Raw genomic sequence first — 17014 nt, 5'->3', positions numbered from 1 at the left:
AGATCTGGCAAATGAAATCAAAGTATTGCTTGATTGTGTTCTGTTGCTTTCTATGGTAATAGAAGCCATAAACTATATACCTTCACCCCTAAGCCGAAAACGTTCCAGAATCTAATGTTAATCTACTGAAAAGTTCCAAGATCTACTATTAATCTACCTCTTTATCAATATTCTCAGTTTGATATCTTGTTTTTTGTATCTCTTTCTCTCTTTACTATATCAATTGCAGTTTCACATGGATGGATTGTCGTCTGGACCGGAACCTCATTACTGTTCTCACTGGGGAAATCACTGACTCCTTTGACAAGGAGTTCCGGACACTCTTCGCAGCGTCTAAACCCATTCATCGATCGGCATTACCTAAAGACACAAACGCGGATGGCAGATGGAAGCCACCACCTATTCTCCGGTTGGAAGTTCCTGTACCTGATGAGGAAACTCCTGAACCAGCCGCCCAGGTCATAGTTTCGAATGCACTTCCACCTGTGCCTTTGGCTCCAGAGATTTATTCCAATGGTTACTCTTCTCCGTTGAAGTTTGACACTAATGGCACCCTGCAGCCAATAGATGCTCCATTGAAACCTTTCACCAACTTCAAAGAAGGCACTCCACACTCAAAAGGTATGCACAAAATAGCTGAAAGACGCACCGTGGAACCTCCAATAGACAATGATATGGGGAAACGCGATGGTGCTTTGCGGTTATCCAGCATTCACCATGATTCCTCAATGATTTCTAAAGACACTGTTAATGTGCCTGACCACTCTATCCGGCACCGGCTGGCAGCCTGCCGTAACTTTGAAGGACCAACTGAAAGACTGCGAGCAAGTCAGGACACACAGAGTGCCTTAAGTGACATTCTAAAACAAGTGCAGAGGAATCGGCTTTCAGTGGCGAAGACAGTGGGAACACGGCCCAGCAAGTCACTTTGGGATCTGAGCCGACTTTCTCAGATGTCTGGTTCCAGTGTTGGATCTGGAGCAGGGCAAAATCCACTAGAGCTTGGAGAGGAAGCGAGGGTGAGTATGTAATACTTAAGTTGGAGAATGAAAGGCAAATCTTTGTATTGTATTGTAGCATTTATGCAGCACTTGGTACCCCAAGGTGGGGTGCCGAAGTGCCTATCAACATGAGTAGCATGCTACACTTTGTAGGGAGTGCGATTGCCAGAGTGCTTCTTTTAGGCTAAGCCTGGGTGTGGCTATCATGTTATGGGACACAGCTGTTAGCAGTGTGGCATCTGAAAGAAGTGTGAGTGGTACAATTATGATTTATGTTTTGAGCTTTGTGGGCAACCTTAGTTAGCTCACGGGTTCCATTTCCTAGTTGTGGTGATGATAAAAGAGAGATTCAGCCCTCTTTCTGTATTGGCTACAAAAAAATTCAACCACTCTTATGAGGCTTGACAGGTATCAGGAAGAGTGACAAGAATATGCCTGTGCGTACTGTGATAGCGTCCTCCATTGTGATCATCATGGCAGGGGGACAAGTGTTGGTAATAGTATATACTAGTGCGACATAGAGTTTTGGATGAAATTATAGGCCTCCGTTAGCCAGTAAAGTTTGGCTGATCTTTCTATAGTATGCCTACTTTCTAGTTTGCCTGTCCGGTTACTGTAGGTTGGTTTAGATGTAGAGGTCTGGCATAGACACTGGCTCATAAGGCCGTTATGAAAGCTCTTGTTTATGTGTGCTAAATCGGGATTGGTGTTTCTTATGTTGCCTGTCTTGGGTACAAGTGGCTATGAGACCCCAGTGTATTTAACAGAGCAGCAAGCCATAAGGGGGTAGATATCCTGGGATGACCATCCCATTTTGACAGAGGTTTGTCTAAGCAGTCTAGCCAGCAGTGGTTATTGATATCTTACTGGTTGTGCGTAGAAGGGACTAATCCCCACCTAGTTTTCTTGTGGGGCTCGGGTGACTATCCCACACCTCTTAGAGGTCTTCAGGGCTGCATGCAGGAATGAATTTCTCCCACCTTGTAGAGATCTTCTGTGCTTAACCTATATTCCCCTCCTCCTAGAGATCTTATGGGCTAAACAGACCAGCGACTAATCCCGGTTTTTCAGTTACCCATAGGTGGCGTGAGTTGACACACAAATGTTGGTCCAACAGTGCTGGGGACAGAATGTATTGATTTATTACAGGAGAGTGTAACCAACAGCAGGACTGAGAAGATGTGAAGACATAAGAGACGTGGGGAGGGGATTGAAGCCCCCTACACAGTGCAGGCAAGATCAGACTGTTGAATGTGAGGAAAAGAGAGCACTTGGGACTTAAATCTTTTCTTTTTCACACTGACAGTGTAGACATGAGTGCAAGACGTCCTCTTTAAAACATGGACTGTGGCATAAGGGTTCTACATATCCTTTGCCTGTCGTGAACCTCAGTGTCTGGTGGGAAAGGTGGACACACAGATCTCCTTCGCCCCAAGGAAATAATTAACGCTCTTTTATGACAAGTTATCATAATCTAGATTCAAAGTGTTATGATTCAGCACTACCAAAGAAACTCTAATCTGCATGGTATTTTACAAAGGAAGTGTATTTATTATGAACAAGTCCTTTCAGCATTCACAGCTAAAGCCAAAACCAAACCAAGGAACTCCCCAAACATGTCACATCACACTTTTCTATTTCCATTAGTCTAAAATCTTTATTTTCCTGAAGTATCTTCAGCCATATAGTTACTTTGCTTACCTCGCAGTATCACCTTTCTATTTGGCAGCAGACCCAGTAATGTATGTTTTCTCCTCAAACCTTACTTAGTTGCTGGATTTGCAGTTGGGATACAATCTTTCAGCATGTCCCCTTAGCATTGGCCGGTGTGCCTAAGGACTCTAGTTTCTGGCTTCTTCCTATACCTAAGCGTCCAATTATTTCCTACGAAGAGCTGAGATGGTAGTCCTGGTTGGCATTTCTGTTGCTACTTCTTGTAGATGTGCACAGAATGCAGAGATTTAACACATTTGCATCCTTAGAAGCTAATTCTGTTCAAAAGATGGCCTTGTGGCTGCAAGTACCCTACGCAGCTCATTGAGGCAGAAGATTCCATATCCATCTCATTTATGTGAACACTGTCAAAATATTAGTGTGCCAATGTTGTCATACAATCAGGTTTGGCTTGTAAGTATTAAATATGTAATATTTTGCAAGCTGTGACTAACTCGACTCCCCTACCATGTCATGGTCAAATAAAACCAAACCAGCTTGCAAAATATGCCTTTTTATTTACCACCATTTATTTAATTGTTAGCAGATTTATGTAGCGCAAACCAGGCTCAAATGGAGGATGAGCACATTACACCAATTATAGCTATCGAACAGGTGACAAGTGTGCTGAAATTCGTTTGTGTTTTATATAAAATAAAAATTGCAGAAGTTGAAGCCAAGTGGAATATTTGTAGAGGTATGTTTTAGAGAGTAGTCACATTGATATCAAAAGCTGACACAAAGATAAATCCTTGCTGTTCTTAAAGAGAAGCAATGGCCCTTATGTGTTGAAATAACTTTCATAAGGACTCTAGTCAAGAATGAAACTGGCGCCATCTTATGTACCTTGACTGTGTACTATTTTGCAATATTTGTAGACAGCCCTTGGTGTTTTGCTACGTAGACAAAATACAAACACGGATTTGTGTGCTGCCTTTGGTGATCGGACTACTGTCTTCCTTATATTTCATCCTGACAGCACAAGAAAGGGCTGCAAGTTTCAGACCTCCCAATGCAGTAGCTTCTGCCTCGCAGCTCATTTCAGTGGAGCGTCTGAGCTGCCACTCTTAACGCGTCTGAGATCTCACTGTCAATAAAACTCTAGTGGGGGTGGAAGGCTCGGGGTGTGGGAAGTCTTTGAACAAGCGGTGAGAAAACCAACCCATGAATTCCTGCACTCTGAGTCGTACCGCCGGCTCTGTTGACAGGGCTCTGAAATCTTTTACCTTGGTCGTATTTGCAGGGCAGTCTTTTGTACTGTGTGCGGCCTCCACCCTTGCCTAATACTCCTTCCACCTTCCTTCAATATTTACTCGCCCAGTAGAATTCACTTCCGGATGATGCTGTGCTGAGCTTGCACCTGACGCTCAAAGCATTTTTCTGCATCTTTAATAAATGTGCATTCGATAAACTAAAGCAAGGCACTAGGAGATAAGGTAGATTGCCCCAAGTCACAGAGTATGTCAAGTGGGAAAGCCATGATTCCAAAGTACTTGTTCCACATCTGACAATTTAGCCACCTGACCACATCTCTTGGCTCGAGAGCCGAATTGTAGGAACAGGTAGGTTGGGAGGGCACTTGCATCTCTGAGTCTGTTCTCTGGTTCCCTGTGAGTAACGTTCAGCTCTCTTTTGTCATCCATATTATTCCGCAGACATCCCATTTCCTCCCTGATCACTTCTTTAATTCTGATTGCCCTCTTCAACCCACAGCATCGTCTGCTCCCCAAGCAACATATTCACAAGAAATAGACTTGGAAATACAGTCTACTGATAGGCTGCTTCCTCTGAAATGATTGGCCTGCAAGTCTGTTATGTGATATCCTTATTCGTATTTCGTGTTTTTTGACCCAAGTACAGTCAGCTTTCTACTTATCCCCCAATTAAGTAGCTGTTTCTCTGCTGTAAACCATGGGGCAATTTAAAAATGTTCTTAATTTTGCCTCCTAAATTTGCCAGTTGGAGTTTTCAAATTTTGAAATTCACCCAAGGACATACCTAAATCATTTGACTTACAGTTTTATTACATCATCTGCTACTATCTCCCCTATTGTTGCCAGTAATAATGTTACTCTCAAGGACACCAAGATAGGTCACATTATACCTAGATTTTGGATTAATATACACATGAAATTAATAATCTAGATGCCTCCTAAAAAATGTAAATTGTGGTTTATCCCGGAAACCTTGCTGAAAGACGGTCCTAAGTCACAAATTAATGATTTCCATCCACATGATTTTGTATTTATAAGACACAAATGAAGGGTATGAGGGACGTGGCGTGTAGCTTTTATGTACAGAAATTAATTCTGGGTGTCCAATAATCAAGCATTAACAATTTCTATCTCCGCAGTTTTTAAAGTAGAGTGACAGGTCTAAACGATCTGCTTGGTTTATCAGCAATTTGTAGAAACTGAAATTTCAAGCCAGACAGGACAAATAAAAGTGGCATGCTCAATATCTCCTTGAAGGTAGACGTTTTTTAATCAGTTAAGGTTTTACAATACAAAACGCCATCCTATCACCTCTTAAGAAATATTACTCTGATCATCTTCATAATGCACTCGACAAATAAAAGGGAACGTTTAAGATTATAACCAATCTTTCAAATACTTCCAAAATAAATTCCCAAACAGTATGTACACAAATATTTTCATAATAAACTCTGTAGGGAATCTGCCTGTCTGAAGGGAGCTACCAGGGAGTTGAGCTCGTGTTAATTTAGTAACTTTGAGTGCTCACCCTCATTATAGTTGTGATTATTGTTTGAGCTGGGTAATCACCACCCCAAATAATAATTCAGTTTTTACAGACTCTCTCACATTTTGTAAACAAAAAATAATACATATTTTCAAAACGACAAAAAAGAACTCTGCTTTGCTTATCACTGTGATTAGTAACTACACTAACAAATCTTTGGACTGAAAGGTTTCCTTCATCAATGATTCCAGGGAAGTAGCTGTTTTTGATGACCCTCAAATGGCTGTCGACTGTAATCTCTAAAGAGCACTGACCTTGCTGGCTCTGGCAGCAGCATCTGACATGGTGAACCAAAGCATACTAATCTTTAGACTATCGAAGTGTGGTATAGGGGGCAAAACGCTTAAGGTCTCATCGGCACACTGGACCACCAGAGCGTATTTTTTTTTTTAATGGTCCAGTGGCCCAGTGTTCCATCCCATATTTATAAGGCCACTCAAAGCCACCTAGCATGGCTTTTCATGGCCTTGTAAATATGGGCCCCTTTCATGCAGAAAACTGCGTGAAAGGGACATTCCATGGGTGTTGCTGTGGTATTCTGACGCAACACTCATGGAACGCTAAGGAATCTGATGCATTTCCAGATTTACAAGTCTGAGTCTCAGAGGTGGCATAGAAGTGACACAAAGGGGAGACATATCTTTATTTCTTGCCGTTTTTTCCTTCTTTCTATGTGTGCTGCGTTCTGCAGCACACATAGAAAGAGGACAACACCTCTTGTGATTCTCTTTGTGCACAAGGTGTCCCTTCCTGCACAAAACAATCATCCCCACATCGCAGGAATCCTTGCGCCATGGTGCAAGGATGCCTGAATTGGCCCTAGGCAGCCCATTTTGCGTCAGTGCAGGGGAGAGGACAGAAATGTACTGTATCTCGTAGATATGATACATTTCTGCCTTTTCCCGGTGGCACAGGGCGGCGCAGCAAAGTGTTTACTGCACCACCCTGTGCCACAGGGTTTGTAAATAAGCCCCTTAAGTGGTTCACCTCTTCATCTCCAAGTCTATCCCTTGGACCACAAAAGTACTTCAAGGGTCTTTTCTTTCGGCCTACATTTGATATTTACATCTTAGCACTATCCAAACTTTGGATGTAAATTGCATACCTATGTGGATGATACTCTACTTATTTTCTGTCTCACCAACTCCAACTCCCATTATGATGGAGTTATTGAGTGTATCTGTACGGTGAAAGAATGGATGGATAACAATTGGCCTAAAACAAACTTGGACAAAACAGGTAGCCTGGTGGTGGGGATGAACTCTGAAGCTTGGTCCCCAACCCACAGGCTGTCTTACTTAGGCCTTGTCCTCATTCTGAGCCTTACATCATAAAAGTGTGGGTGTCAAACCTGACTCTTAACTTAACATAGGTACTCGAGTCTCGTCTCTTGTTCCATCACTGTCCTTTTATCTGCAAAAATGTTTCCTTCTTCACCCTTTGTTCTCTGACGAGTGCAGGGAAACTACTGGAGGTCCCATTATTGTCATTAAACTTGATTAGTGCAATGCTTATTGCTTAGGGATTGCCAAGAATCAAATCAAAAGACTTCAGATAATCCAAAATTAAGCTAGTAGGTCTTTCTCTTTAGCTTGGTGTTTACCTCTGCCAAACCAATTCTGCACAAAGCCCATTCGCTTCTGACATATAATGAGGTTGACTTTAAAGTCATCTCTCTAGTGCAGAACTTTCTTTTTTGACCTTCAAAAAGCTTTCTAAAGGACAAATTGACTAAATGCATACCCCCCTATCAACAACATTCTTCTTCAAAATATAAATAAATATGTGAAAAGGCAGGGCAAGACATTCTGAAGCACACATTTTCCAAACACATACTACATTCTCCTTCTTCTAATTTTGTAATCATTCCTTGTTTCAAAAAAGCCTCTTCTGGGGGATTAACATTTTCCATGTTGTGAAATGGAGTGCTTGTTGATTTAAACTCTGTTTTTACACATCTTCTCTTCAAGAAGAAGCTTAAGCCCTTCCTCTTTTCATGCTCATTTCTTTTTCTGTTTTGTGCTGACTCTTTATTGCTTTAGCACTATGAAACTTGAGGGTAATCTGACACTTCTAAATCCGATACATAAAATCATATAACTTAACATCCTTGATCTTGGATATTTATCATTGCAAACATTTTGAAATAAAGAACTGGGATGAAGAATGAGGTGGTGTCTTTATGTATTCAACGATCTACCAAATCTTTTTGTATGATCCTCAGTGACATACCACGAACATGAGATTCCAATTTCCGATTGAATTGCCCCTCTTCTGGGGGCCATTTTCCCTTTTGGCCCTGGGAGTGAATATTTAAAGTTTGGAAGTCAAGGTTAAGTATTTCAACTCCTGCTTTAACCAGACGGTGGAGTGCAAATACACCTCTCTACATGTGAAATCACAGCACAAAGTGACATGGGTCCTTACCTAAAATATGAGGTATTTGGATTGAATCATTCAGAAGAAATGGCTGAGAAAGGTATAAAATTACTTAAAAATCATGAATTACAGATGCTACTATGTTTTAGGAAAACGAAAAAATAAGCAAAGAATATACTTTTATAAAAAAAAAAAAACTTGCAAATTACCACTGCCAACTAACAAATGCAAGAGAGAACTGCGTGAGTGGGTAAGAATAGAAAAAGCAAGAAATGTAGGGGACGGCAAGTAGGCCAATAATCATCCCCTATGTAAAACGATGCTTGCAGGTTAGTGTGAGAAATTGGGTTGTTAGTTGAGGGCAGTACGCGTTTTTCTCAAGCAAGAGCCACAGTCGTTTTAAAGTATTTATGCAGCACTCAAACAGTAGTAAAATGAAAACACACCAATTTAGAATATAATTTAATACATTATTTGACACCAAATAACAAAAATCCAATCAATTGAACTAAAGGTATGCAGTTTTAGAGACTTAAATAAAAGCAGCGCCAAAAGGCACAAAGCGCCAACTGCTGGTATCTGGCTGTGTTGGACCAGGACAAAGTCACAAGTTCAGGTTGACTTCGAAGGAGTGCAGGCTGCGCACAGGACAAAGACTGGCCCACTGAGGGATGTACCTTATGCTCTTGATGCGTGGTCTGTGTGGTATTGCTTTGCGAGGCTTCACGTTGTCCGACGTTAGTTCCAATTAAGCTATGCTGTGAGGCTTTGCTAAGGTGTGCTTCATTTTGCCTCAGTTTCAATGAGGTGTGCGGCGAGGCGTTTTAGGGCTTTGCATCACTTTGCATTGCTTCTGATGAAGTTGGCAGTTTTGGGACGGGACTTTGGGGAACTCTCCATCGATTCCGATGAAGCTTGCAGCTGTGCACTGAGGCTTTGCAGGGTTTTGCGTCACTCAGTGTCAATTCCGATGAGGCTGACAGCTGTGTGGTAACGTTTTGTGGGGCTTTGTGTTGCTTCTCGACAGATCTGGTGGAACCTTCAGTTAGGCCAGTAGGACCTCTCCCTGGTGCCAGCCATGAGCTCATTACCTGGGGAGGCACACCTTGGAGGTCAGGAACTAACTCCAGCAGTGGCCGGCAGGGCTCAGGCAGTCGAGTTGCAGGTCCAGGCAGATCCAGTGCAGCAGAACAGCTGAGCAGTTGCAGGGAGGTCTGTGGAGGTTGTTATGTCACTGTAACTCAGAGCGGGAGGTCAGTCAGCTGATCCTTAGAGTCACTCAGCAAGCCTGGGATAAATGTAGCAGATCCAGTTTTTCTTCTCAGGCAGTAGGGCTGTCCTCCTGCAGTATCTACAAGTCTACGAGTGTACTGAAGAGGGGGGTCTGATGGTCCTTTTTAATAGCTGATGACCCCTTTGAAGTGGGAGAAGCTTCTGGAGTTTTCCCCCACAGACGTATCTGGAATGTCTTGCCTTACTGGTCCTAGTCTATCTGGGAGAACAATAGGCTAGTGTGAGGTTCTTTGGGTTTGAGATGAGGCAGGGTCTTTGAAGAGCAAGTAGGACAGTGAAAAGCTCCCCCCACCAGATTTCCCATCCTGCAAACCCCCATTTTGAGCACTTAAACGCAGAGCAGAAAGAGAAGAAAGAAGATGCATTGATTTGTGTCATTGCATATAATATTGCATCCAATCAAGAGCAATGGATTAATCAGAAGAACTGCCGTCTTTTGAACACAGGTTCTTTAGATTTTGAGAAACCTATCTTCTCATACAGGCTCTCTATGAGCACAAGGGACACAAAAGGTCGTATGAGAGAAAGACCGCAAATAACAAAAACAACCTTGACGCCGACCTTATGGAACCTCTGAAAGGTTACACAACACTATTTATGTGGTCACTGTAGCATGTGTAGTAGAATGAAATGAGTAAAATCATTGGATTTAGAGCTATGGCATCCCTGGACACTATGACAACTTACAACCTGCAATTCGGAGGCTGTAATACACATGATCACATGCCCCTGCAGGTTGCAATATATTGCAGTGATGTGCAGGAAGGTCAACATCTGAATTGGAGAACATAGTAGCAACCATAGGGGCAAAAAGACTGCAACAAAAATGACCATCATTACATTCTGATTAGCCTCACATCTGAATTGGATAGTGCTTGAACCATTGGATGGAAATATTTAAAATCTAGAGACTGTTACTCGAAAGAGAACTACAATGGATTTATCTCCTATGTTTCCACATAGTGGGCATCACTGCTGACATCCCTTGGAGTGTTTTTAAAAGGTGAGAGACATAAAGAATAGAAACTCTTTAGAGGGCGGTCCTGCACATGCATAGACTTCTTAGGGACAACAGTTAGGGTATAATAACCAAAAGTATTAGTTTGTCCCCTCACCACAGTTTACCCTTGTTTTGATAGGTAGATAATATGGCCAGAGTCATTAAGTGCGCCTAGCAGTCAAGTCTGTGAGATCTAGAACCTGTTTTCCTACTGGTTCAGGTTCCAAAATAATTCAAGCATATACAAAACAACTGAAACGATAATCAGGGGGTTTAATGATGAAGGCAGATTATTGCTCCCAAGTATGCCTATTTGACACATAAGGAGAAGACATAACTATGAGGATTGGGATCAGAAGCTTCACTGCATATGACATCACTTGATAGAGAGGTATGAGGTAAATTACTGTCCTTTGATGAAGTAAGTTAGTGGGCCTGAGCTGAGATGGAGAACTGAAGTGTCTATTTGCTATTGTCAGGCAAGTTGGGCTGATGCTGACATCCACAATTGTGCATTTGTTATCCTGCAGTGTGTGTCTACAAGGATGAACCCCTCTTTAGCCCCTATGAAGTCCATGTAGGAATTGAGACACGTTTGTGTAGGAAACAGATGCCACGTCTATTGTGCTGCATGTAAGCAACAAAAACATGATACCCAATATACTATTAGCCCTCTTATATGTGGTTACAATAAATTGAAAACCTGTCTGGTTGGGCAACGTTTCTTTATCTAGTGCATGAGTGTGAAGTCACAGTTTTCTTCACCAATAAGTCATTTGAAATTCAGTTTTCACTTTACACACCACAAAAAACAAGAAATTTGGTTACTTTGGCAGAAGTATTGACGATGGTACTCTTGTTTCACCCGCAGGTATTGATTAAAAAAACTAGTAAATTACCTCAGGAGGTTTGGTAAAAATGAGAGTGGCATGCAATTTCAGATGGTCAATTGCAAATGGCGTGGCACAAATTAGTGTGCAAAAACAAAAACAAAAAAATAAATACTAATAAACCGAAAAATGGCTACAAAGGATCACTATCTTGATTGGTCTTGATGAAAGCCACATGACCAGTTATTGGCATTACTATGTCTAAAACAAGTAGACCTGACTTAGGATGTTGGAGTGCAAACCTAGGGCTATGCACTGCACTGTATTATCAAGGCAGTGTTATTATAACGCCACCTTGTAAATATGGCCTGTTCACATGCATCACTTTGCATGGAAGGGGCCTGCAAAGGGTGTTGCTGTGGGCGTTCCACAGCTACACCCATTGCATTTTGCGCTGTCACAGATTTACAAGATTTCCTAAATCTGAGGCAGAGCCAAAATCTAACGTCATCCCAGCAATGGCGATATCATGGTGCAACAAGGAGAAATGAAAGCATTTCTCCTAATTTCTTGCTCTTTCTATGTATGCTGCATTCTGCAGCACACACAGAAACAGCAAATCATATTAAAGACTGTTTTTGTGCAGGAACGTGTGCCTTCCTGCACAAAAACAATCTCCCCCGCAATGCAGGTATCCTCGCACCATGGCGCAAGGATGGCTGCATTGGCACTCAGCAGCAAATTTAGCACCAGCACAGGGGGAAACACAGGGGTGCACCATATTCTTGTTAATATGGCACATCCCTGCATTTCTAAAGTGACGCGGCGTGGCACTGCCAATTTTGGTGCAGCGCCTTGCCACTTTATGGTAAATATGCCCCATAGTCTGGTGGAATGGTTGACGCTTGGCTTGGCTTAGGACGACTGGCTTTTTGGGGGATGTCCAGGCAAACCTGATGGACATGCCCTTCGATGGCTCATTCCTTTTTGGAGAATAGGCAGACTCAGCGCTTGAGCGGGGCAAGGACTCTCGAGCTACGGCCAGATCCTTGGGCTTCTCGGGCACCTGTTCGCCAGCAGTCTGCCTTTTTCCCTTTTCAAGGCTTCGGAAGGGGCCTGGTACCACGCCATCCACAGACGAGCCTCCGTCCTTCGTCATCACAGCATCCAGGGCGAGGACAAGGTTGTGGTACCTTTAGACCCAAAGGGGCTAGCCAGAGTTCGGCCACCACCCAGTCCCCCTCTTCCACAGCACCCAAGCCCTCCTAGAATGGTTCTGCAAGACCATGTTCATCCAGTTGGAGGGAGGATTCAATTTGATCTCCCTCACTGGCAGTCCATAACATCGGACAAATGGGTCTTGCAGATCATACAGAAGGGCTATTCCCTCCCCTTCCAGTCTGTGCCTCCCTCCGTCCCTCCACTGAAAGAACGGCTGATGGAGGATCATTTAGTTTTTCTTTATGAGGAAGTTACGGCTCTCTTAGCCAAGGGAGCCATAGAAAGGGTCTTGATGTAAGAAGTAGGCAGCCGTTGTTATTCCCGCAAAAAAGGGTATTTGCCCTATCTTGGATTTAAGTGACGTCAATCTCTTCCACAAAAAGAAGAAATTCAAGATGCTCACTCTTGCTCAGGTCTTGCCTCTCCTAGACCAAGGAGACTGGATGGTAGCGATTGTAGGAAAGTACCATCTTGCCTGGCATGTTACCCCTATTTTTCACTGTATATATGTTGTTTTAGTTGTATGTGTCACTGGGACCCTGTTCACCAGGGCCCCAGTGCTCATAAGTGTGCCTGAATGTGTTACCTGTGTAGTGACTAACTGTCACACTGAGGCTCTGCTAATCAGAACCTCAGTGGTTATGCTCTCTCATTTCTTTCTAAATTGTCACTAACAGGCTAGTGACCAATTTTACCAATTTACATTGGCTTACTGGAACACCCTTATAATTCCCTAGTATATGGTACTGAGGTACCCAGGGTATTGGGGTTCCAGGAGATCCATATGGGCTGCAGCATTTCTTTTGCCACCCATTGGGAGCTCTGACAATTCTTACACAGGCCTGCCACTGCAGCCTGAGTGAAATAACGTCCACGTTATTTCACAGCCATTTTACACTGCACTTAAGTAACTTATAAGTCACCTATATGTCTAACCTTTACCTGGTAAAGGTTAGGTGCAAAGTTACTTAGTGTGAGGGCACCCTGGCACTAGCCAAGGTGCCCCCACATTGTTCAGGGCCAATTCCCTGAACTTTGTGAGTGCGGGGACACCATTACACGCGTGCACTACATATAGGTCACTACCTATGTGTAGCTTCACAATAGTAACTCCGAATATGGCCATGTAACATGTCTAAGATCATGGAATTGCCCCCATTATGCCACCCTGGCATTGTTGGCACAATTCCATGATCCCAGTGGTCTGTAGCACAGACCCTGGTACTGCCAAACTGCCTTTCCTGGGGTTTCACTGCAGCTGCTGCTGCTGCCAACCCCTCAGACAGGTTTCTGCCCTCCTGGGGTCAAGCCAGGCTTGTCCCAGGATGGCAGAACAAAGGACTTCCTCTGAGAGAGGGTGTTACACCCTCTCCCTTTGGAAAATGGTGTGAAGGCAGGGGAGGAGTAGCCTCCCCCAGCCTCTGGAAATGCTTTCTTGGGCACAGATGTGCCCAATTCTGCATAAGCCAGTCTACACCGGTTCAGGGGACCCCTTAGCCCTGCTCTGGTGCGAAACTGGACAAAGGAAAGGGGAGTGACCACTCCCCTGACCTGCACCTCCACTGGGAGGTGTCCAGAGCTCCTCCAGTGTGCTCCAGACCTCTGCCATCTTGGAAACAGAGGTGCTGCTGGCACACTGGACTGCTCTGAGTTGCCAGTGCCACCAGGTGACGTCAGAGACTCCTTGTGATAGGCTCCTTCAGGTGTTGCTAGCCTATCCTCTCTCCTAAGTAGCCAAACCCTCTTTTCTGGCTATTTAGGGTCTCTGTCTCTGGGGAAACTTTAGATAACGAATGCAAGAGCTCATCAGAGTTCCTCTGCATCTCTCTCTTCACCTTCTGCCAAGGAATCAACTGCTGACCGCGCTGGAAGCCTGCAAAACTGCAACAAAGTAGCTAAGACGACTACTGCAACTCTGTAACGCTGATCCTGCCGCCTTCTCAACTGTTTTCCTGGTGGTGCATGCTGTGGGGGTAGTCTGCCTCCTCTCTGCACTAGAAGCTCCGAAGAAATCTCCCGTGGGTCGACGGAATCTTCCCCCTGCAACCGCAGGCACCAAAAAGCTGCATTAGCGGGCCCTTGGGTCTCCTCTCAGCACGACGAGCGAGGTCCCTCGAATCCAGCAACTCTGTCCAAGTGACTCCCACAGTCCAGTGACTCTTCAGTCCAAGTTTGGTGGAGGTAAGTCCTTGCCTCACCTCGCTAGACTGCATTGCTGGGAACCGCGACTTTTGCAGCTACTCCGGCCCCTGTGCACTTCCGGCGGAAATCCTTTGTGCACAGCCAAGCCTGGGTCCACGGCACTCTAACCTGCATTGCACGACTTTCTAAGTTGGTCTCCGGCGACGTGGGACTCCTTTGTGTAACTTCGGGTGAGCACCATTTCACGCATCCTTGTAGTGCCTGTTTCTGGCACTTTTCCGGGTGCTACCTGTTGCTAAGAGGGCTCCTTGTCTTGCTCGACGTCCCCTCTCTCTCCTGGTCCAATTTGCGACCTCCTGGTCCCTCCAGAGCCACAGCAGCGTCCAAAAAAGTTAACCGCACGATTTGCAGCTAGCAAGGCTTGTTGGCGTTCTTTCGGCGGGAAAACACTTCTGCACGACTCTCCACGGCGAGAGAGATCCGTCTACCAAAGGGGAAGTCTCTATCCCTTTTTGTTCCTGCAGAAACCTCAGCTTCTTCTGTCCAGTAGAAGCTTCTTTACACCCACAGCTGGCATTTCCTGGGCATATGCCCATCTCCGACTTGCTTGTGACTTTTGGACTTGGTCCCCTTGTTCCACAGGTACCCTAGATTGGAAATCCATCGTTGTTGCATTGTTGGTTTGTGTCTTTCCTGCATTATTCCTCTAACACGACTTCTTTGTCCTTAGGGGATCTTTAGTGCACTTTGCACTCACTTTTCAGGGTCTTGGGGAGGGTTATTTTTCTAACTCTCACTATTTTCTAATAGTCCCAGCGACCCTCTACAAGGTCACATAGGTTTGGGGTCCATTCGTGGTTCGCATTCCACTTTTGGAGTATATGGTTTGTGTTGCCCCTATCCCTATGTGTCCCCATTGCATCCTATTGTAACTATACATTGTTTGCACTGTTTTCTAAGACTATACTGCATATTTTTGCTATTGTGTATATATATCTTGTGTATATTTCCTATCCTCTCACTGAGGGTACACTCTAAGATACTTTGACATATTGTCATAAAAATAAAGTACCTTTATTTTTAGTATAACTGTGTATTGTGTTTTCTTATGATATTGTGCAAGTGACACTTGTGGTACTGTAGTAGCTTCACACGTCTCCTAGTTCAGCCTAAGCTGCTCTGCTAAGCTACCATTATCTATCAGCCTAAGCTGCTAGACACCCTATACACTAATAATGGATAACTGGGCCTGGTGCAAGGTGCAAGTACCACTTGGTACTCACTACAAGCCAGTCCAGCCTCCTACATTGGTTGTGCAGCGGTGGGATAAGTGCTTTGAGACTACTTACCACTCTTGTCATTGTACTTTTCATAAGAGAAAAATATACAAAACAAGGTCAGTGTATATACACATAGCCAAAAAGTTTTGCATTTCCTCTTTTTCACTCTTTTCTAAGTGCTGAAAAGTACTTCTAACTTTCTAAAAAGTTCTAAAAAGTTTAAAAAGTTTTTTTTCTCTGTCTTTCTAAAAGCTCTGACAAACTTTTTTCTCTTTTTCTATCACTTTAACTCTCTCTAAAAATGTCTGGCACAGGCCAAAATGGTGACCTGTCTAAGATTGCATATGATCACCTTAGCTGGAAAGGAGCAAGGAGTCTCTACATAGAGAGAGGTTTGAGTGTAGGGAAGAATCCTTCCTTGGAATTGTTACTTAACATGCTTAGAGAACAAGATAAGGCTAAAAGTGCCCCATCTGTTGAAAAAGTAGCTAATGGTTCCCAATCTGATCCAGGGACTCCCCCAGGAAAAGGTTCAGGAAAGAAACTTCTTAGCCTTCCCATTACAAGACAGTCTAGCATAGTTGTTACTGAGGTGGAGTCACATCATACAGATGATGTGCTCTCACATTACACTGTCAGCCAAGCTGTTAGGGTGCCCTCTGTAAGGGACAGGTCTCCTTCTGTTCATTCCCATCATACCTCTGTATCTAGAAATGTCCCTCCCACCAACCCTGATGACAGATTGTTAGAAAGGGAACTCAATAAGTTGAGGGTGGAACAAACCAGACTGAAGCTTAAAAAGCAACAGCTGGATTTGGATAGACAGTCTTTAGAATTAGAGAAGGAAAGACAGAAGTTAGGTTTAGAAACCCATAGTGGCAGCAGCAGTATTCCCCATAGTCGTCCTGCAAAAGAGCATGATTCCAGGAATCTGCATAAGATAGTTCCCCCTTATAAGGAGGGGGATGACATTAACAAGTGGTTTGCTGCACTTGAGAGGGCCTGTGTAGTACAGGATGTCCCTCAAAGGCAGTGGGCTGCTATCCTATGGCTATCATTTAGTGGAAAAGGTAGGGATAGGCTCCTTACTGTGAAAGAAAGTGATGCCAATAATTTTACAGTACTTAAGAATGCACTCCTGGATGGTCATGACTTAACCACTGAACAGTACAGGATAAAGTTCAGAGAGACCAAAAAGGAGTCTTCACAAGACTGGGTTGATTTCATTGACCATTCAGTGAAGGCCTTGGACGGGTGGTTACATGGCAGTAAAGTTACTGATTATGACAGCCTGTATAACTTGATCCTGAGAGAGCATATTCTTAATAATTGTGTGTCTGATTTGTTGCACCAGTACTTGGTGGACTCTGATCTGACCTCTCCCCAAGAATTGGG

At 43.8% G+C, this 17014-nt stretch overlaps 1 protein-coding gene across 2 annotated transcripts in view; it reads left to right on the top strand.

Moving 5' to 3' along the window:
* FAM83E (family with sequence similarity 83 member E) overlaps positions 1–17014 on the top strand; it is a 379140-nt gene that overhangs the window by 320483 nt on the left and 41643 nt on the right. For both annotated transcript variants that reach the window (XM_069200658.1, XM_069200657.1), the window contains exon 5: positions 230–1019. In XM_069200658.1, the coding sequence (XP_069056759.1) occupies positions 230–1019 (790 nt within the window). The remainder of the gene's footprint in view (positions 1–229; positions 1020–17014) is intronic.

This window comes from Pleurodeles waltl, chromosome 7 (genome assembly GCF_031143425.1).
Source record: "Pleurodeles waltl isolate 20211129_DDA chromosome 7, aPleWal1.hap1.20221129, whole genome shotgun sequence".
Classification (NCBI taxonomy): domain Eukaryota; kingdom Metazoa; phylum Chordata; class Amphibia; order Caudata; family Salamandridae; genus Pleurodeles; species Pleurodeles waltl.
This window is presented reverse-complemented; position numbering and strand designations above follow the sequence as displayed.